The sequence below is a fragment of the Bacillus rossius genome, chromosome 3, assembly GCF_032445375.1.
Source record: "Bacillus rossius redtenbacheri isolate Brsri chromosome 3, Brsri_v3, whole genome shotgun sequence".
In the NCBI taxonomy this organism is placed as follows: domain Eukaryota; kingdom Metazoa; phylum Arthropoda; class Insecta; order Phasmatodea; family Bacillidae; genus Bacillus; species Bacillus rossius.
In genome coordinates this window covers 36159898-36184012 of record NC_086332.1, presented here as the reverse complement: position 1 = coordinate 36184012, position 24115 = coordinate 36159898, and the positions used below count along the sequence as shown (strand labels likewise).

General features: G+C 38.9%; 1 protein-coding gene across 1 annotated transcript in view; it reads right to left on the bottom strand.

The window, feature by feature from the left end:
- Positions 1 to 24115, bottom strand: part of LOC134530524 (putative ammonium transporter 1) — a 57441-nt gene that overhangs the window by 13113 nt on the left and 20213 nt on the right. Inside the window, exons 3-5 of the mRNA XM_063365418.1 lie at positions 9642 to 9731; positions 1670 to 1897; positions 1086 to 1291 (exon numbers count right to left, since the gene is read on the bottom strand). Of these exons, the coding sequence (XP_063221488.1) occupies positions 1086 to 1291; positions 1670 to 1897; positions 9642 to 9731 (524 nt within the window). The remainder of the gene's footprint in view (positions 1 to 1085; positions 1292 to 1669; positions 1898 to 9641; positions 9732 to 24115) is intronic.

The following is a 24115-nucleotide window of genomic DNA, read 5'->3' as shown; positions in this document are numbered from 1 at the left end:
CGGGAATGAGGAAATATAATTAAAGATGCTTCCGCATTGAAACTGTATCTTAAATGTCATTTACCACATCTTTGTTTCCTAACTTCACTAACTACTCGCCTTTTTACATCTCAAATGCTGCATGTCACAGCACAAGGTCGACAATAGTCAGTTATCAGGATATTGTCTTATAAATGTAATCCACACTGGTTATGAAGTGTCTGTGACAAAAAATCGATAGCATGGAAGTAAAGTCCGCATTCGTGACGGCTCTCTAGTGCTATCTTATAAAATTGCGATTATCTGGCTTGAACAAATTATTTTACGACATTTTAATAGAGTTAACCATATTGAAGCATATTTTAAAAAGAAAGAAAATTTATGGAGAGGAGACAGGTCGTCTCAGGGTCCAAAAAGCTCGTGGCAAGACGCGTAAGAAGCAAAGGGTGGACACATTTAATTGTGCTGTGTATAAAATATTTCCATATTTTATACACAAATAAAATATGACGAAGAAATACAATTGTTTAAGTAAGAAAAATTGTATCTACTATTAATGAGAAATTAAGTGAAAGAAGGAGAAACAAAACGTGATTTTATTTCATTTTAAAGATGTTTTGATAATTTAGGTACTGTACATGCTATTGTTGACATCCGTGTTGTGTATCTGCTGCGTCTGGCCCGAAGCGTTAGCACAGCAGATCACCAATAAGCAAAGAAGCTGTACTACAAATCTTAAAGTATTAGCTATTCAGCTTAGCATCCAGTCGTTTCATGATGCAAAACACTTGAAATAAAGTATGTGTACTTAAGTAGAAAGGGTAATACTACAAGGTTGTGCATATATAATTAGGACGACGGTACCTCCAAGATAATTCTGGGCTCGAAACCACTGTAAAATTGAAACCCATTATATATCACGAGGCCGAAGCATCAGTGATCTGGATTGTCCAGCAAGGATCATCGGGAGTGAATGACATGGGGAAGAAAGACTGAAATAGGTAACTATGGTACTGATAGCTTTGCAATATCTACTGACAAAATATCAAGAAAAAAACATGTATTTTTTTAGCTAGCATTTGCAAGCCAGTGCCCAGTGATATTACCGGCGTGGAGTGTCCGAGGAACAGCTCCGGACCCAGCTTGCCGTCGAAGCGGCCGATGCGGGGCCCCAGGAACACGGCGGCCACCAGCGAGCAGGTCCCTCCCAGCAGGTGCACCGCCCCGCTGCCGGCGAAGTCCTTGTAGCCGAGCTGCAGCAGCCAGCCCTGGGGCGACCACACCCAGTGGGACACCATCGGGTACACGAGCCCTGCACACGCCCGTCCCAGCAGTCACAGCACCGCCGTGCTTGTCACAAGTGTGGCGCAGGGCACTGGGTAGTCACCTGCGGTCAGTCTCTGTGCGGGAGTTACCAGGCGTGCTGCTGCACTTGGCATGACATCTAAGATAGCTCCCGCTTTAATGGAAGATTACTATTTACTTGGTCAATTAAAGTAACCATTAAATAACAATATTTTGAAATATTTTAACGGGAGTCATAACATTCAGAGGAGAACTACTATTCCTTCCATGTCTCACAAAGAACATTGTAAGCACCAGCATTGCGACCATCAAAGACCTCGGATGAGTGTATGTTTCTCGGGACAGATACTGGACTCATGTAGCTGAGGACGGTGTGCCCACTGACCGGACACGACGGCGCTGTAGGCGATGTAGGCGACGTAGTTGCAGCGCTCGGCCACGGCTCCCGACATGATGGTGGCGGCGGTGGCCGCGAACACGAACTGGAAGAACCAGTGCGCCATCATGTGCGGCCGCAGCCCGGCTCCCGCCCAGTGCGTGAGTCCCAGCACGGCGTTGCCGTCCCCGTACGCGATGGCGTAGCCCACCAGCCAGTACGCCACTGCGCTGATCACTGCCGGCAGACAAGGTGGAGAAGTCTCTCAACTCGCAGATTCTTTTTTGCTCATTTTCTGAGTTTGGTAGTAACACCACAGTGGTAGAAGTCACATCTGAGGTGATTTCACCTATTATTTGCAGTATGGGGTGAAGGGATGTCACACCACACAGCCATGGTGCTTGAGTGATCAGATAACTTGCTTCCTAGCGGGGTTGAACCCTGATTCTTGCCACGTGAGAAACATGATGGATTTCTCCATGGGCTGGTGGATTTTATAATGACACTCCTGTCCACTCACTGGGATAAATTCAATCGATAATTCCTTCTAATCTAATCATCACTGATGCAATGTGTAGACAAACTCCAAGAAGGCACACCGTGGACAACGGAATCAAGAGCAGAATGGGTGGCCAAATCAGATCTCAGAACATTCTTAGCCATTCCTGCCATAAAATACCAAATCACTCAGTCCTGAACCAGGTGGGAAATTTCCCACAAGAGAATAAAATTCCCAGATCCAAACGGAAATCAAAACTAGACTTTTTTGTTCATCAGCCAATAGTCCTAATCATTGAGACAAATAGTCAAACAATTAAAGACGTGGATGGAAAGAAAACTCATTGTAAACTGACTTAAGTTCAAAATGCTTCCTTGTTTTTGTTGCTTTCATAATTAGGTACACTTAATTTGACACTCCCTAAAGGAAGCTGAGCTTGGTTCGTCATCTTTAGGTAACCTAAGAAATTTATGAGTCCCTAGCTCGACTATAGCCAGAACTATCATTTCGTGGCGTACCTTTTCAATGTTCGGACGGGACTTCTCAATCGTTTTAACTTTCTAGGACGATTTATTCCTCGTACAACTGCATTCTCTGCTTGGTAAGTTTAAATATTAATCGAGAACCAACCATATCATCGCGTGATAAAAGTTTATGTCATGCAAGTACGATATTGTAGTATAGTCTCTGGTAGTAAAGCCAGCGTGAATTTCTCCGGGCAGTTTTGTTCGCGGGCTGTGGTGGCCGCGAGCAGTGCCTCGCGTGCTCGTAACGCGACCTTGGCCACTCTTGCAGCTCGTCACTTACGCTGCTCGCTGGACCGGGGGCCGAAACGGCTGTCGTGAGCACGTGGACAATGGAACAGCGGCCACGATGTACCCAGTTTTCCTGTCACAACCATTTAGGGCATTTTGTGATCTGCCATTGTAAATAAATGCGGTAGACCACCATGGAATTTTGTTGCGGTGAGCATAAAGTTTGCTATGAGTACAATCTGTGTCCTATTACCTGTCTCAGGTTTCACAGTTCTCGAAAGTAGTACTAACGACGACTATTTTCAGGTCACTTACAAAACATCACATGATGTTTATTTAAGAACTTTGACGACTACGTGAAGTGGTTGGCAGAACAACAGCGGTAGACTTACGTGTGTACCACTGGTACTGATTTTGAGAACTCTCGCACATTTGAGTCAAGTTAAATTACACATACTGTATGTTTTTCCCACAGTCAATGAGCTCCAAGGTGCATATGCAGCCATTTTCCCATCCATTTGTATATCTAATGAGCCTGTATGAATGCAGCTTATGTGTGACGTCTATATTCATGCATCCGTTACCATAGGTATTGGTGTGTGTTTAGTATCCTGGTAATTCGAGTAATTAATTTTAAAATGTTAAACACAGTTATATTATTTAATAAAACATATAATTTAACTCGCCTTCAGAGCTGGAAAAAAAGGTGAGGCAAGTTATAAAACATCCTCCCCCTCCCGTATTCTCTAAGGAATTCCACTTAGACGACTTTGCGACTCTCAGCCGGTCTTGATCACGCTACATTTGTACCTACAAAGTACTTATATAAGGCCTCACATAACTCAGGAACTAGTATCTGTGATCGACTAGGCGGCCCTGTACCAGCGGAACTGAAACACGTCCTCGCTTGTCTACTTTTTAATGAGAACTCGCTTAAGAGTAGCGAGTTCTCTGAAATATGTTGGTATATCAACTTCTGGTCTGTCAGCCAACATATGTACCAGTCTCAGCTAAAGTTACATTTAAATGCGTTTAAGTGCAAGGTTGTTTTATTTTCAGAGGTTAGTATGACAAAGGTCTGACTTGGCGTTAGTGCAAATCAGAGGGATTATAGACCAAACACTGATATAGACCACGCGCGTAAGATGCGCAATAATTTGTTTAGTCCATCATTGAACGACTTATTCGCCAACATAGATATATCGGTCCTGGCAGACGACTGTTGGTGCGTCCTTGACATAAGTGTTTAACATCCCATTAATATTATAAATGTGAAAGTTTGGATGGATGGATGGATGGATGAATGGATGTTACTCAATCACGCCAGAACGGCTGAACGGATCTGGATTTAATTTGGCCTACAGCGAGCTCATAACCTGGATTAACACATAGACCACATATTAATATTAAATTCCATCCCTAAGGGAGTGAAAAAGTGATAATTTCATTTTATAACAGAAAAAATCATAGGTCATAGACATACAAATTGTGAGTGAGTGTCATTCTCTATGTCTGCCACACAATCATACACATAGTAAGGTCTGGCAAATTCATATTTTTCTCCTTGGTGAGACCAGCCCGCTTAGTGGAGCTCGCAGCAGCTAGCAAAATAAAGGCGCTAATAACAGTTTTGTTCTTAACTTCGTCAATATATATAGTTTGTTGCCTTGAATTTTAAACGCGCCAGCGTTTGATGCGTTTGTCATGTCTTTAATTTTCGTTTGTTTGTGCAATAGTTGGGGCACGAATAGTTTCAAAAAATGTGTTTATTTCATATTATATAGCGGCACTTCGTCTGTTTTTGTTGTATAAGTGCGCACGCATGACACAATTTATTTAAATATAAAAGAGAGACAGAGCTAGAGTGATATATATATATATATATATATATATATATATATATATATATATATATATATATATATATATACTAGCTGACCCGGCAGACTTCGTACTGCCTGATTAAATTGCAATAAAGTCCTGTCAAAATGATTTGTAATGTGACATTTTTTTGTTCCTACATATTTTATAGTCGGGGCGAAAAATTCTCCTGAACAGAACTGTCACCCTGGTGATAGGGTGTTGTGAATAAGAAATATAATTAAATAAAACATATAAATATAAAGATAAAAAATAAGTAATCTCTTTATTGTTAATCATGTGAAACATAATAATTTTTATTTTCATTGTAGTGCATGATTAGATCGGTAATTAGCTTGGTTTGTAGCATTTCGGGTTCTTCTACTTAAATTGATTCGTCTAATAGGAGGCATATCTATATTATAGATTATTTTGTCACATGCAATAATTAGCGATCATACGTAAATAAACACTGCACAAAACACTATATAGGTAAGAATTTGTTTCGTGTATAAGTTGACAAAAGCAAACTCATTAGGGTAGGTAACCTAAAATCCAAGGGAAAAAAACACTGACATTGACAGTTTGTTGTTGTTTCAACTTTTTTTTAATTTGATATGACTTGGAGTCAAATCCTTCAAGCCGTATTTAAAATAGGGAAAAGAAATAAGAAAAACTTAAACTTATGAAATAATTTTGGTAAAGCTGGTTTTGTTTGACTGATGTAATGACTTGAAAACTGATGCAATTTAAAGTAAAACAAATGAAATAATATCGCGAAGCCGACCAAATTGAACTATTCGATTTCGGTTTTTTTTTTTTATTTATCTGTGCTCCAACGCACACTGTTTTGATAGATATGATTGAACGTTGTACAGAGGTAATAAAGTGCAAATTGACTCTTTGACGTTTGGAACATACCTACATTGTTTAAACATCAATGAGTGCTCGCTTTAGTTAGAAAACGTTTGTATGGGAAAAAGAAAAGGGCTGGTTTTAGGGTTTTTCCGACCAATTATTCGAATTTTTCTCGTCGTAAAAACCATCTTTGAACTTCAACGAACATTTAAAAAAAAATTGGCCAAATTGGTCCAGGCGTTGTTGATTTATGCGCTTACCAACACATTTTGCGATTCATTTTTATATTATATATATATATATATATATATATATATATATATATAGTGAGATAGAGAGAGACAGAGAGATAATTGAGATGGAGCGAGGTATAGAGAATGAAATGGGTCATATAAAGAAATATATAGATGTATAGAGCTATATAGAGATTTATATAGAAGAGATAGAGATAGTGGGAGGTATATATGTATATATGCAGATATAAAGAGATAAATAGAGAAAGAGAGATACATAGATATATATAGATGTAGATAGAGATAAATATATATTTAGTGAGATGTATATGTGTAACTCAACGACCTAGGTCGTTGGTGTAACTACTTAAAACATATTACAAAACAAAACTGAATGAGGCATTGCAATGTATGCCGAGCATTAGCTATATAATGGAATCTTTTCAATATTAGTAATCTCTTATTTTTCAGCTTTTTTCTATAGTGCTTTATAGAGTCTTGATTACATACAGACCACCAATTTTTCGATATATACAGGTAAATAACTATACACTGGCAGAACAACGTCTGTCGGGATCTGAAAGTGATATAAATTATTTTGCACACTTGACATTCAAATTAAGAAGACAATTACTAACTACATCTGATTTCGAAAAATATCCCCTTCACCCTGTGCTCAGCCCGGGCAACGCCGGGAACTGCAGTTAGTTCATTATAAGTGCATTTAAATACGTTCTGCGTGTAAACACCACTTTATACAGATTGTCCCAGTTATGCATTTTAATAGAACCAACTGTAATCACTGTAGATTGTTGGTTCGAGGTCACAATTAAAGAGTAACCTAGTTTCAGATAAGCGCATGCGCGAATACTGCTTTGTTGTTTTCTCGCTTGGAGCGCCACCTGAAAGTAAGTGCTGTATCTTTCAGCGAACAACTTCCGTCCCCATCCCCGGGTTGGGACTGCGTCTCTCGGCGGTTTCATTTAACATTTAACATTTAACATTTAACTTTAGATATCTCTGAGAACACCGCCCGACCACTTACCGCGACCCCGACCGCGACATGGTCTGGGCCCACAGCAAACACACAAGCAGATGACTGGTCAATAAGACAAGAGAAAGCAAGACGTTTACGATGCGTGATGGTGGCAAAAAAATTTTAAACTCATTAAAAAGGTAGCAAAACTATTAATAGAAAATATACGATACAAACAAATGAAGCAAAAATAAACCATCCAATGGCAACAAGTTAATATTACTTTACACTGTACCTATTTACCAAAATAATTACCAAGTAACATTTAAATTCGCACGCGCAAGACGCAAATAAATAATACAATTATAAAATTATTTGTTTACCTTTCTGCAAATAGGCAAACTAAAAATATTCTGGCAATTATAACAAAAAAATTGCCATAACTCTAATACGTAGAGATTATTTAGACACTTAAAAGTACCTTGAAAAATTCAACAAAAAAATTTTTTTTTAAAGTTCGTAGATACAACGTATTTTTGCGGAGCTAAAAATAATTAATTATTAAAATTTTTGTTACAAGAAAAAGTCTTACAAAATGTTTATTTAAAAGTAATGCCGGCATAATCAACTTAAAAGTCCATCGCGACTCGTGCGTGACGTATGTATTTTGTGTGCAAAAACCGTCATAAATTTCACAGTTACTGTTGCTTCCGCAAAGGGTGAGAGCCGTGTGTTTCTTTTTGGAACACGCGCACGGTCTTGCATGGATTCGCATGGCTTGCAACTCGTAGAACAAGAAGACACATACTTGTAGTTACAAAGTCCAGTTTGGAACAGTACTCGTGTCTGCCTAGACAACTCACGCCCCAAGTTGCTGAAGGACGTGTTCCACAGTCCGGTTCAGCAGCAGCCTAACGTGGTGTTTCTACGGTCGAAAATGCACTTCACGTTTCCAACACGGAAACGCTACCGGCGTCACACGCATCCTCGTGGACGCGTTCGGGGTTTATTTTGAAGTTCCCGCTCGCGGCGCCGCGTCGCACACACAGCTTCGGGAACCCGCTGTCGCGACCTGCCTCAATCGCCCGTCTCGGCTAGAGTTGTCTGGTGTCTGCCCGCGCGCGCACTGGCCGCGCCTCGTTCCACTGTTGCGCGCGCCAGTACTCGCGCATTCGAGAGTTTTATACACGCACACACAGATACAAAACACATGGCCCCCACAAGGGGGGGGCTGGGTGGACCCCTGGGCCCAGCCACGTTTATTTTTAACTCAGTCTGTGAAGGTAAACATACATAATACTCGCTGTGGTTATTTTAAGGTAAAATATATTTTTAAAAAAAGCTTAGTTTAGACTTATGAAATAGTAACCATAATTATACCCTGTATTTTTAGGTTAAATAACATTCTAAAACAAGTGTAGGTAAGAAATAACCATGAAATTATAATGTAGCACGTGACTGTAAAATTGAAAAAAAAAGAGGGGGGGGGGGGGGGGGGGGAAGCCTGCGTCTTCGATCCTGGGTCCAGGGCCCGTAATCGAATGTGGGAGCCATGTACAAAATTAAATAAGAATAAATGCTTAAAGTGTCTATGCTCCACCCCGTAAAAAATTAAATATAAATAACACCACCATTTAAAAGTTAGATAAAAAGTTCATTATAAACTTAAGCTAAAATAGGCGTCTGTTTCTCTGAGCTACCAGCTTATTCCAACAGTTGCCAACTTGATATCTTACGAACAAAATTCACCTCAAGTAATTAAAATTAAATCATTAACAAATAAACTAAACTAGAGATTTAGTTAAATAAAACTAGTGTTACTAAAATAAACAGAATATGAGTACAAAAATTACAAAATAAAAGACAGAGGCAGGCCCTAAGTTGAAAGAATGCCTCTTTCCCCAAATAGTAGAATGTGAACCTGTAAACTTTATTTGGCAACAGGATGGAGCCCATTCCTAAAGTAATTGCATTGTACGAGAGTGGTTGAACGTCGACGTCCCTGACGCTGGATTGGTCGTAATGGTCGAGACGACGGAGCTATTTTTCGCTGGCCTTCACGTTCACCTGACATAACGCCATGCGATTTTTTGGAGCTTTATATAAGATCGTGTCTTCGTTCCGCTGCTAACTAATCATTTGCCCCAGAGTTGAAACACAGAATTGAAGAGGCTATTGCTTCCATTATTCCGAACTTGTTAACCAAAGTGTGGGAAGAATTGGACTTTAGGTTGGATGTGTGCCGCGTAACTAAAGGTGCATATTAAATATCTGTAACAAAAAAATACTAGGTTAGTTTACTTTCAATATAATGTATGATTTGTTGTAATTAGTCTAAATTAAACTGTTATAATATACCATTTAAACTGGAACATTCTTTTATGTACACCTGTATTTTAAATTTTCAAAAATAAAAATAAAACAGGTGTACAGTTGTATAGTATGTGTCATGTTAATTGTCTCAAAACTGATATTTGTTTAAAGTAGTGCCAATGGTCTGCATGCCACTGTTGCTTTGCCAACATTGTTTGTAAACAACTTCACGTGGTGGCCAGTGTTCTTAGACATGCATGTGACATTTTGGGAATGGGTACCAGCGGTACCATTTTTTTTGGAACCGTTAAAATCTGATTCAAGTTACGTGGCCCAGACTTGGCGGTTGGTAAAAAAAAACAGCGTGGTTTTGTTGAACATGGGCTGAATCTGGCATTTCTGCGTGCAGTTGGTAAGATTAAGCCAATGACGACTTCGGGCGCAGTAGTAGAGAATATGCCGGTGTTGTATCGGCGGGAGGACTCACGCATGTCGAAGACGTTCTTCATGATGATGTTGGTGGCATTCTTGGACCTGACGGAGCCAGCCTCCAGACACGCGAAGCCACACTGCATCACTGCGGACAACACCACACGCACTCAATCACAGCTTCCCGCCGACAAATTGACTGACGATTAAAAATTATATCCAAATTAATAAAAAAAAAAAGTCCATCATTGGCTGAATATTTAACTGATGAAGAGACTTCCGTAATATTTAAATAAGGTTTTATATATACTGTAGTAAATTACGTAGGCCTGCTTGTACTTTTCATATAAATATTAATTTTTGTCTTTTTTACTACAGTTTTTTTTTCTGAAACAATGTTATACTTTATCTTGGATTTGAATTAATTGCTCTTCTTAACTTTAAACTTTATGAAAACTTATGTAAAATTTCTTAAGTTGTTTTTATTTAATGATTTGTCAATTGTTACAATTTTTAAAATGTTTACATCGGTCAACATACCGCACGCATATTAAAATGACTAGATGCAATTACTTGCAATCTTGCTTTTGTGAGGGGTAAATTTTCCTGTTTGATTTAGTGAATTGTAATCAATATGTAAAAAAAGAGGATATAAAATTTATTATTGTTACGTGTATCAGTACTACATATCTGGTTGAGAATCACGCGTCAACAATAACTTATTTAAAGTAAGACCTGTTAACCTGCGGAATTCGCTTTATTTTGTAGTACCAATGAGCAGGTAAACACACGCCTGTGTGTTTTTTTTTTTTTCATACGCTCCTGCCATTTTTTTACTTCCTGTGCGGGTTCGTTTCATATGATTGGGTAATAAGTATTTTTGTTATTTTGTTATTATCTTCAGGTATTTCAAGACGCGTCTAAAAAACACGCTCCAATGGAAATGTTATTCAAATGTATAGTGGTATTCATTTGAGACTGTCTTCAAACGCAAGTTTTCAAGTCTCAACTAAATTTACACTAACAATGAACATGTAAATTTGTACTACTTCCAAATTTGTTTTTGTAGTTTTTAGCTGTGTACTTTAGAGATTTTTGATTTTATCACCTTTCAATGATCAAGTTAACACTACTTATAATTAGAGACCCGTGAATTTCGCGGATTCAATGACCTCCAGGATAGACTACAATATCCTCTACACACTTGGGCAAATGCCAACTGTTCATTGGCTGTTGACTTGTGAGTCGTCTCGACTGGGTGGCCTGTGATTCGACACTTCTATGAGTGAGGGTCTCTAATTGGCCTTCAGTCCTCCAGATTAACAGAGAACCAATGACAGAAGCAGCACTAAGGTATAATTATTTGAATTTTAGCATAACACGAAATGAATCCGCGAAATTCACGGGTCTCTACTCATAATCTGACTGAATTAGCCTCCCAACGTTTCAACCACCGAACGCAACAATACATTATGAAAAAATGGGAATACCGCTTCCGTAACCTAATGTATATTAAATGAGTTTATCTCAGTATTGATTGTAAAACATGTTGTAATTATTTTGTAGTTCACGGAATGCTGTAAATTTAATATGATAAGTATTATGCACATCTACAATGACGTAAGTGTCTATATATAACGAAAACTTTACTGGCCGAAACTATGACTATGATTAATCAACACACTTGTTGCTAAACACGTATGTAATTCAACACGTTAGTTATTGAAACAAAAAAGTACTTTCGTGAATTTTTACAAAAGACTGTTTCTAGAAATATTTGTGCAATGTTACACGAACTATTATCTTTGAATGATTTGTGCAATGGGAGTGCATGACTTGATGTCCTGTTGACAACAGCAATTATTTGCTTAATTTGTGTTTTTGTCTTTTGTGTTTTTTGTAGTTTTCTTCTACATAGATACATGTGCTTAGGAATGGCGTATGTCCAAAAGCTTGCATCAACGAACTGTGCTAGATTATTATTATTTTTTTAAGTTACACTACAATACAAAACCTTTACAAATGTAATTTTTTCCATTTTTTACAGTGTATACTTTTTTTTTTAATAATCTGTTCCTGGATTATCGTAGCTAAGTATATATTTGCGAAGACATATGATCAACTAACGTATCGGAATCTTGACACACTTTCCAGCGCAGTAATGACGTGTGTTTTCTCCTGAGGCCTGCGGTGCTCACGACCCGGCAGATTGTCGGCGGCCTTGAACTCGGGGTTCTCACGTGACAGGAAAACCGCAAAGGGGAATCCCTGGCAGCCGTCGTGCGGAGGCAATAACGTGGTTCAGAGCAGTGATATGTTTCCTAACCCTCAACTTCGCTACAGCAGTTTCTAGTGCCTGGAAACAGTTCACTCTTATTGCAATATTCGTTGGGATTCATCAGCTTGGTGGATAAAATTTCATTGAAATGCAAATACGTCTGTATAAAACAGGTGTTTCGTGTGCAATGCTGGTAATTGTTGGCAAGGACTCTCTTTTTATTTAATGAATTACCAGTTTACCCTCAGGTTTTCTCGGAGTGTTTTCGTTCCCTCGACACTGCAACAAGTTGTCCGTCGCGAGGTTGACTATATAACTCCCTTTCTATAAAAAAAAATTGGTCGTCTGTAAAGTCGGTTTACGGACGATAGTTTAACGGGACAGCGTCGTAACAAAACATTGATGAAATGATTGCATACTTTTATGAATAAAATTGAATCATTTTTATTGAATTATCACTATTTTGTATGGATACAAAGAAGGAGTGAAATTAAATCTACAATTTCATTGATAAATTTACTTTTATTTGCACTTATTAATTCAAATATGTTTATTACTTTAACGAAGAGATTCTTTAACTATAACATTTATACATGTTTGCTCTTTAACTTCTTCCAATCTGTGTTCTTCTGTTAAGGATAGGACGATGATAGGAAAAGTAAGAAACGAAAGGGAGTGTTTCAAGTTTAATGTGTATCGAAAAAGTCAAATCGATGGTTGTTCCAATCGAGTGGAAGAGAGATAGATGCGGCGCAAGCGTACAATGAGCGTAACGGAACACAGCGTAATGGGACAATGTGCATAACGGGACACTTTTTCGTGCGTGCAGCCGGCGTTCAACGATTTATTAGACGTTGTCACGTCAAAAAAAAAAGGGGTGGCCACCCTATTTTCGCATGTAATTCTATATCACGGGGCTGTAATCGTCGATTTTAAGTGGAATACTAACAACAAGAACATCTGAATTGACAAAATAAAAATCGTCTTGTCGTAACGGGCAAGCATTGTTTTCGCGGAATGCGTACGTTCAGTGACAAAAATTCCAAATTTAAATCGCCTGACAAGTAGGTTAACACGCATTACACTCGAACGACATGGCGGTGGCGTTATCAAGGCGTCAGAAAAGTAATGTCATTGAATATATATAACTTACATTATATATATTCAATGGTAATGTGTAGGCAAAAGTAGTTATGTTATCAAACTTTTTTTTAGAAAAAAAATACTAATCACAACGCCATTTGCAATAACTGTTGTCAGGTCTGACGTAGCGCCGCCGCGACGCAGGCTGATGTCTCGAGAGTCGGCCGGCGAGGCTCACAGGAGACAGCGTCGAGAGGCGACCTGTGGGTGGTTATGGAGGGAGGGGGCGGCATCGCAGGAGACGTTGCAGGAACTCCTTGACCAATCAGACGCACTCTGAAATGTGCAGGTGCGCCGTCGTGCTGAACCCGGATACCGTGGCGAATACCGGACATCTTCGAATGATCAGGTAATCTCTTTGAGAAATGTGTTCGTGCATTCGATTATACCGGTACGAGAGAAATGTTTCCAGAAGCCGACGTCGACTTTGTTAAGAAAAAAAAATTGACAATTTACGTGCACAATTTCGTCGTGAACTGCGAAAAATTAAAACATCCAAGTAGGTGTATTTGGTTCATCCTGGGACAGGGGTGTGGGGTGGGGGATCCGGGGATCCGCGGCGGTCATCTTGGAATACGTCACTTCCAGCGGCCATCTTGTAATACGTCACTTCCGGCGGCCATCTTGGATTACGCCACTTACGGCGGCTATCTTGTATTTGACCTTGACCTTTGACCCCGACGACCATTTTGTTTTTCTAGAACATTCCGCCATTTTTTTTTCTAGATCATTCCGCCATTTTGAGTTTCGTACACCATCTTGAAAATCTTTATGTATTATCCGATTTTAATGGGAAAAAAATTAAAATTTATAAAAAATTAAATAATCAAAATTTTAAAATAAAATTTAAAAATATATTATTTAATACAATTTTAATTAAATACCTGCGCATCGAACACCCAATTCCTCTATATTACGTATATACCATCTAGCACCCCACTCCTATGTTACAATGATATCGCTATCGAACACCCCACTCACCCCTGTTACAATTTTTCGTTACACCGCATTCTTTAAAATAAATTTATTATCAAAATAAAAAATATATACCATCGTTGTCTGTCGGAGGCAGCCATCTTATTTATTGGAGACCGCCATCTTGATTTCATCTGATGGATGTAATCATCGGGTGTAGGTTTCTAAAGTACATTAGTGTATGTAAGGTCGATTTCCTATCCCGTACCAGCATTATTATGACCCTTATAGACGAAAACCACAAAATCCACAGTCATTTTGCTGTTGTAACCACCATTTTTTCTTAAAGTCTTATCATTTATAGGTTTTAACTAAAATATATGTTATCGATACTATCTTTGTGGATGCGTTAGTTAAAGTAATGATAATTTAAAAAAAAAAATTATTAACCCATCATAGCGGACCAGAAATTTTTCAGAGTTCTAACTCACAAGTAATATTCTCTTCTCTTGTTTGCGTACTCGTATTTAAAAAGCTGCATGGTAGCAGATATTTTTAATGTCTGTGTATAATTACATTCCTAAACAAGTCCGTGTTTGCGTACTCGTGTTTAAAAGCTGCATGGAAGCAGATATTTTAATGTTTGTGAATAATTACATTTCACCATTCTGTAAGATATTTATAAGTATCAGTACCTCGTGGGATATAGGTTCTATATTAAAAATAATAAACAATATGTAGGTCAAATTGTATTTATTAAATTAAGAACATATTTTACACAACAAAAATGGAGCAAAACAGAAACTATACATCAAAAAACTTAAACTTTACAACAAAAATGGAAACTATACAGCAAAAACACAAACTGTACAACAAAATGAAAACTATAAAACAAAAAACAAAAAAACTATACAACAAATGGAAACAACTACCAAACTGCCAAACTATTTAAATCAAAAACTATTTACAGGAAAAAAAATTATTCGTCACCTCATACATATCCGTGGGGGACTGTGTGGATACCATCTTCGCAGATCAGCCGTTTGTCGTCCTCCCACGTTATGGCCAGCTTATTGCTGTACTCAGTATAGAGTATGTGCTGACGGGAGCGAATTGCTCTAACGCCTGCCCTCATTGTGCGGTGGTCTTGCAGGGCATCCAGGTAGTCGTCGAATGTTATGTGTTTTTTGACCACACATCGCTGGATGCCCTTGGCCTTTTTCTCGCTCTTACCACCACACCTGTAAGCGTAGAGTTTGGCCCGTAGGCTTACAAACTCCTCCATCACTTCTCCCCCACATTCATCTTTGAATTTACCGACAACTTTCTTGTTGATGGGGGAGAAGCATGGGTGGTCGGAAGGGTAGCAGCTGGTGTCGAATTTGGCCATCAGTGTAGGGTCAGCTTTGAGGTCTGAGTAAAAGTCTGTTGTCTGGATCTCATACACAAAACTGTCTGTATCCATATACATCAGGTGAATATTGTCATGGTAACGGGGTTTCATGGTATTGTAGTGGAAGTCGTACATGAGAGTCTTTGAAAGATCTAGTACGGCCAGTCCGGCATAGATCGGCTTGTCGAAAATGATGGTCTCGTGATTAAGGTGGACTAGAGACAAATTCGGTTCGTACATTGTACGGTCCTTGAAGGACGGACGACACACCAACTTCTTGAACCTCTTCTCGGAGCACACCAACTCCATTTTGAGCCTCCGCCTTTTATTTTCCATCAGTTTACCAAATGTCGAGTTCACAGCGAGCTTAAAGAACTCCTTCTCGAACTCGTTGGCTGCTGCTTTCCGCTTGTTGGTATTCAGCCGAATATAGGGCTCCAACCATGCCGACTGCTCAAACTGTAGGACTCGGTGTATCTTAGTCACTCTCAGCCCATGAGATACTGCTTGCTGTAGATTTTTGTAGTGGACAATGTAGTGCTCTTTATTTTCAAGAGTTGTCATCAGCTTTGATTGCTTTGAGCCGGGCGGGCACTGATTTACGGGGAGAAATGGCAGGTCTTTATGACTTTCGTGGAGCTCGGGAGGGTACTCCACATCACACTCAATAATGTAGCCTGTAGGAGAATCATCTGGGACAGACACGACATCAATTGATGTGTCTGCCCATTGGAAATGCCGAATTGGAAGCGGCAGAGACATCGCCCACCCGTACAAATTATTTGCATCAATGTACTCCAGGAATGTGGATGGCTTGGATGCATCATATGTCTCAGGTATGTAGGAGTTATTGGCTACGCAATGACGTTTAATGCTTTGCGCTACTCCTCCCCTAATACCAGCCTCCACAAACATATACATGTCGTTATCTGTGAGAAGCTCTAGCTGTACACCTGTGGTTCGAAGCATCGCATCGAAAGCGAATCCAGGACAAGAAATATAGTGAGACGGATCTAAACTATATGTCTCCAAACATATGGAACGGAAATTCTCGAATACGTCCGCCAAAATCAGAACATCCGTCTTTAGGTACAAGTCAGCGTACTCCCCCAAAGTAGCACACTGAAACTTATCCCAGACTTTCACTGCATGAGCGTACTCCATCTCTGAAATCATGGAATCAGTCAGACTATTGTAGAAATCGCCGATAGGTGGAAGACTAGTATCATCTAGTCGAGCAAAAGAATCGACAAAATCATACGGGAAGACACCCTTGCGGGTAACCAACTCCAACTCATCAGGCGCGAAAAACTCAGCAGTACTGACAAACTTGTCTGCCGGCAAGAACTCAGCGAGCGAAGCAAGACCCCGACTCATGAAACGGAACGTATCGACAAACTGAATGCTGAACTTATCATGCAACTTCTTGGAAAAAGTTATCAGCTTCTCCTCTGAATTCGGGATTATGAAGATGTCTTTACTGTCGTACCCCAACTTCCTGATAATGAAGTTCTGGTCGTACGCCAGGTTGTGGAAGAACACAATTAACTTCTTTGGTCTGCGCCTGAGAAGGTTGCAGTCATTACATGCAGGTCCCAGATATTCACCGGTAAAGTGATTGTGATCACGAACTTTCATTGCAGTTCTTCCGAACTTTCCTCCACAGTAGCAACACACACCTGCTTGCAGAAAAGCAGTGTTCTGTGCATGTGTGAGCAGAGTCATAGGAACAGATGTAAAAAATATTTTTTGTACATCATGACCAATCTCCACAATGCGAGAAATGAATTTATCTTCTGCGTCACAACCGCGATACAATTCAGGCTCTGATGGAAGTGCTGAAGTGAGGTGTGCTGGAATGACTGTATTATCTGCTTTCACAAAAATGCAGTAGCTGTATGCTTTATGCTTTTGGTACTGCAGCGTGTATGCTTCATCAGGATTCGGGTGACACATATGGATTTTCTCCAGAATTGCTTCAAAGTCGCAATAAACCACGATGGGCATCTTATCAGCATGGTGGAAGTTTTTGAACTGCAGAACAGGAGGCTGGCCATTTTCATCAAGCTGAGGCATCTCCATCCGAACAGAAGCATGCTGTTTGCAGAGCTCACGGTGTTTTTCCAAACACTGAAAACCAGTGAGCCCGCTAACCCTATCCCGATCATCATAATGCTTGAAGCATCTTTTGCAAACATGAATAGCATCATGATGTGTAGTTATTTGGGACCGAACAAGGGCAGAAAATTTTTTAATGTAGGTGAAATGGGATGAATTGTCATTGACCAAGAGCAGAAGGTCGAAATGATGTTCTTTTTCTTCAGGAGCGACTCGTGCAGGTACAACATTCAGATTCTCGTCGATGCTGTAGATGTTGATGGAGACTCCAGGGTTCTGTTTTTCGAACAGCGGTATTTGTCTGATTGGAGTAGGAAACTCGATGTTCGTGAAGTTGAATTTCTCTTCCAAGTCATGGTATCGCTGGTTGACACGCTCTGGATGCTCTCCTTCCACGTACTTCACAAGAATAGACCACTTAAAACACATGTGGTCTTCGAAGTTTTGTGGATTTATCACCGCATGTCTTGACTCGATGGTGGTAGGCAGTTCGATGTAGGAGCTGGCACGGAGTGGATCGAGCTTGTTTATGCGAAGTTGAAGTCGCTTAATGGCCGACAAAGTCCATCCGGACCCTTTCCCCATGTAGTCTTCCTCCTCCTTGCAGATCTTAGAGATGGATTCAGTTACTGCTTCCTCCACCTCATGAACTGCGTAGAGGGGCACATTAATGGTTTTGAATGCTCTCTTGTCTTCGCTGACATCCACAGGTTTTTCGTAATCACACTCAAGCACGATGTTGAATTTGAGTGGACCATTCTCCTCTATCTCCTCTACAAGTTGGCTCATTATTTTTGCCTTGATGGAGTTCAGATACGAGCAGATATCCTTGGCAGTACTTGACGTGTTTTCTGCCACATACGTCTTCAAGTTGCCCTTGAATCCTACTTCAGCGATGATGAAGCCATGGAAATTGGCCAAACCAGCCCCAGTCACCACCTTTGTTCGGCTGGTCGAAGGCTTGGGCGTAACTGCAGGCTTAACTGCTACCATCCTCTGCTTCTTTGTCGGAGGTGGAGCAGGCCCCTTGCATATCTTGATGTGGGCTTTTAACTTATCAGCCCTGGCGAACTCCTTAGCGCAGTTCTCGCAGGAATTCACTATGTGGTTTGGGTTAAGACCGCAAGCCGACTTCTCATGTAGTCTGGCGACATCAGCACGGGCGAAGGCCTTGTAGCAGAAGCTACACCGGGTGCCTGATTTGTGGCGACAGCTCCAGTACATGATGCAAGGTGCTGCTGCATCTTATCGCTGCGTGCGACCATCTTTCCACATAGGTGGCACTGCTGGTGGTTACGATGCTGGTTCTCAGCACACTGACGCTCGTGCCGGTAGCGGTTGTTGCCTGCCGTGAATGTAGCAGAGCAGAAACGGCATTTCTGGACGGTAGACGCCATCACGACAATCGGTAGACTGGTCTCAACGTACGGAACACGCGAAGGAAGCTCGACGTACGGAGAACTATAAAAAAAGAATTAAGAATACAATGTAGCTAGATGTTACATAAAAACAAACATAACCTCAAAACTCTAGCCCTCAAGCTTACTAACCTAAACTGATAGCAATGTTACTAAATAAAAAAAGTTGCAAACATAACCTCAAAACTCTAGACCTCAAGCTACTAACCTAAAGTGTTAGCAATGTTACTAAATAAAAAAGTTACAAACATAATCTCAAAGCTGCTCCTTCATGTACAATCCTAAAAATGGTAGAATTTTTAAAGTACTGATAAAAGTTAAAGCTGAAAAAGTATTCAATGTTAACTAAAAATGATTGATTACATAACCTCAAAACTACTCTAATGCACAACCCAAAAATGCTACAATATTTAAAGTACTGTTAAAAGTTTAAGCTAAACAATTCCTGGCTACCCACACATAAGTGTACAGAGAAAAAACTAGCTAGCTGATAACCTACGAAAAAGCTGAGAAACATTCAATGTTAACGAAACATGTAGCATACCTCAGAAAATAATGAAGTGGAGTTGTAGAACACGAAGTAGCGTTGGTGGTAGAAATCGTGGTAGCAGCGAAACACACACGAACTAGCTCTCTCAAACTCCAAGAACACAATGAAGCTCCGACAGCTAATCCCGGCCTTTTATAGCCGCGGACCTGCTTGTTCTTGGAAAAAAACAATTAGGAACATAGTATTTTTACCGAACCTACCAATAGGAATGTAGTATGTGGAGGGGAAGTACCATTGTCTTCGGAAAAACCCAGCATGACTCATGCGCAGGTCGTAGCAGGTATGTGAGGGGTGGGAGGTAGAAATGTAGGTAATAACTTAACATAGGAAACCACTCTCGGGTAAAACCACTAATAGCCTAGGTGATTAGAGATTAGGTCGCGAGGCACTGCATGCATCGTGACTCATCACTCAGGAATGTCGTCTCGCAGTGCCGAGGGGACCCGAACAATAGACTTGACCATGCATGTCACAACAGATCCATTAGTCGCCCGACTTTGTGGCGCCATGAGGCGCTCAGGTAGCAGTCATGGCCTACGGCAATAGACTCGTTAAAGTGTCATTACGAAGCACTCAAGCTGCGTTCGAGGAACATACAGCTAAATATTCATTATAGATATGTAAGGAAATAAATAAAAATAAATAGGGTAAGTTTAATACATTTATTAAAAGTAAGAACACATTACAAAACTATAACATTAAAAATTTATTCTACATTAGTTATGACCAACATTCGTTTAAAATTTTTTAGCATTTCATTGCGAACAATCAGTTGAACATCCATAGTATGACACATTTTGCTGATGTTCCAGGAACCACCCCGTTTCACAACCATTTAAGGAGACTTTCCTTAAGCTCTCTTTTCATTGGTCAAATAAAACATCTCCCTCTCTTCCCCTCATACAATGATGCTGCTTCACCATCATGCTAAAATTCTACAAGACCAAAAAAATTTGCTTCCCTTAAACCTTACGGTAGAAATTTCATCCTAGGATGCTGTTACTGCATCTAGAAATTAAAAATTATATTATCTCATACAGGTTTTATTTACATGTTAGACTTAACCATCCTACCACACACATGCACACACATGCACACACTTACACACATGCATACGCATGCATGCACTGAGATGAAATACATACTCGCCCACATAATGTACTTATTTTTACAAAGGCAACATATTAAAACACATAATATTTAAATTTTGTGTAGATTGTATGGTACCAGAAACCATACTGCAAAACGAGCGGACAACACTAGAGTCTTTACTAGGATTGGGCTGATGGATTACCTCTGGAACGCCCTTGTTGCCTTCAACGACTCAGAATTAATACTTTTATCCATCAAAAAACAACGACAGTTTAACTAAGCAAACATACACCCCACACCCCTCAAAAAATTGTTATTACACAAGGCATTATTTACATGCCAGGAGACCGCACATACGAAGTGCGCAGCTTCAGGTTAGAAATATTGATTAAAATAACCGCTAAAGATGCTAATTTGTTTATGAAAAAATTGCACATGACATACAGACACTTGGTTATTTACACACACACACATACATACATACATACATACACCCTGCATGACTTCAGAAGGAAACAATATTTTGAAAACCACTCAAGACTTACATCTGTTTATGAAAAGGAGCTAAAAATTAATATTTTTTCAAAGTTAATTTTAGAGATGAAACCTCATGTGCAAGTCCTTGCATGCGAGAACATTTTATTACACAATTATCTTCATTTTTTCCAAACCATAGGTCTGATGTCTGGATACCACACAAATATCATACTTAACATATGAACTACGAGATGACTGCATGCCAGTCCAAGCCCCCTACGCTTAGAGACGAAACTGCACTAGAAGCGTTAGCAAGCATTGCAATCATCTCTTTTCACTAATGCAGTTTCACCTCTGACTAGGTGGACCTCCTGAAACAGCAAACATAGAACAGTGAAACACATTAAAATAATGCATTTCAAAATAATTGAATCATATAAAACACTGCATATTTCTCGAAAAATCACCACGCAACTGACAGCCCTTTCAATCACAATTCTGCGAATGCTATCACAGAATGTTAGATTTAGAAAGAAAGGATCATTCATTCCTTAATTATGGAACACAGTAATACATCACATGAAGAGAAACAAAAAAGGCACACACTTCGTTCTTAGACTCGTGCCGCCTCCTTGACAGAGAGAAAAGATTTTACACATAAAATAGTATATATTTCTTTTCCAGCGATGAAGCTGTACTAATATAACCTTGTCAAGCTTAGATGATCTAGGGAGAGACAAAGTAAATAAATATATTAACAAAAAAAGTCGGCTAAAAATCATTTACAAACAAAATACTTAATGTTCCTTCGATTACATATTTTTCTCAATTTAATAAATGAGAGAACACAAACATTTGCTTAAATCACTATTTATCAATTTTAAACTCTCGTGTACATTAGGAAAAAATTTATATTATCATTCATTATTAGCTGTAATGTAAAAAATTCAAAACAGTTTCTTTGTGGGATGTAGAATGCTCACTCACGATCGAAAAAAGGAGGGGTCTTCGCTGTAACTCAAGGGGAGTGGGAAACCATCTTGAAAGTTGACGTTTCTCATATATTTGGATATATTAGTAATCAAGCAAGTAATAACATTTGGTGGTATAATCTCCGTCTGATTAAAGTTTATTTGCTAACATGAATTCACAAATTAAACGAATCTGTGAGTACATTTGCATATATTTTATAGAAAAAAAATGCACAGATTGTTTTATCATGAATAACCAGGAGCACACTAAAAAAAGCCAACGAAATTCTCGCCAATAATAACCAACAGCACACGAAAAACAGAAAAAAAAAAAAACGATTTGTCAGTAATAACATGCAGCATGCGGAGAAAATCACCAAAATATTGTCAAGAATAAAACATCAGTACATGTAGAATACCAATAAGTTCTTGACAACAAAGGCTGAAGTGCACGGAGAAAATCATCAAATTGTTGTCAGGTAAAAAAAAGCAGAAGCACATAAAAAAACCAACAAAATTCTAACACAGTAAAGTTGAAGCACATGTAGAAATCTATCGAAATTTCACGTGAAAAAATAGGAGCACTCAGAAAAAACTACCAGGGAGAAGACGTCGTTTAAAAACATCATAAATTATCAACTTTTTAAAAAAAAGTTCAAATTTTTTCATGCTAGAACTCTCATGTTAAGCAAAAACAGAGTTCTAGCACAAGCTGACTTGTGCTAGAACTCTCATGTTGCTTAAGCAAAGAGTTCACAAGCTGACTTGTGCTAGAACTCTGTTTTTGCTTAAGCAAAGAGTTCACAAGCTGACTTGTGCTAGAACTCTGTTTTTGCTTAACATGAGAGTTCTAGCATGAAAAAATTTGAACTTTTTTTTAAAAAGTTGATGATTTATGATGTTTTTAAACGACGTCTTCTCCCTGGTGGTTTTTTCTGAGTGCTTCTATTTTTTCATGTGAAATTTCGATAGATTTCTACATGTGCTTCAACTTTACTGTGTTAGAATTTTGTTGGTTTTTTTATGTGCTTCTGCTTTTTTTTACCTGACAACAATTTGATGATTTTCTCCGTGCACTTCAGCCTTTTTCATGTCAAGAACTTATTGGTATTCTACATGTACTGATGTTTTATTCTTGACAATATTTTGGTGATTTTCTCCGCATGCTGCATGTTATTACTGACAAATCGTTTTTTTTTTTTTTTCTGTTTTTCGTGTGCTGTTGGTTATTATTGGCGAGAATTTCGTTGGTTTTTTTTAGTGTGCTCCTGGTTATTCATGATAAAACAATCTGTGCATTTTTTTCTATAAAATATATGCAAATGTACTCACAGATTCGTTTAATTTGTGAATTCATGTTAGCAAATAAACTTTAATCAGACGGAGATTATACCACCAAATGTTATTACTTGCTTGATTACTAATATATCCAAATATATGAGAAACGTCAACTTTCAAGATGGTTTCCCACTCCCCTTGAGTTACAGCGAAGACCCCTCCTTTTTTCGATCGTGAGTGAGCATTCTACATCCCACAAAGAAACTGTTTTGAATTTTTTACATTACAGCTAATAATGAATGATAATATAAATTTTTTCCTAATGTACACGAGAGTTTAAAATTGATGAATAGTGATTTAAGCAAATGTTTGTGTTCTCTCATTTATTAAATTGAGAAAAATATGTAATCGAAGGAACATTAAGTATTTTGTTTGTAAATGATTTTTAGCCGACTTTTTTTGTTAATATATTTATTTACTTTGTCTCTCCCTAGATCATCTAAGCTTGACAAGGTTATATTAGTACAGCTTCATCGCTGGAAAAGAAATATATACTATTTTATGTGTAAAATCTTTTCTCTCTGTCAAGGAGGCGGCACGAGTCTAAGAACGAAGTGTGTGCCTTTTTTGTTTCTCTTCATGTGATGTATTACTGTGTTCCATAATTAAGGAATGAATGATCCTTTCTTTCTAAATCTAACATTCTGTGATAGCATTCGCAGAATTGTGATTGAAAGGGCTGTCAGTTGCGTGGTGATTTTTCGAGAAATATGCAGTGTTTTATATGATTCAATTATTTTGAAATGCATTATTTTAATGTGTTTCACTGTCCTATGTTTGCTGTTTCAGGAGGTCCACCTAGTCAGAGGTGAAACTGCATTAGTGAAAAGAGATAATTG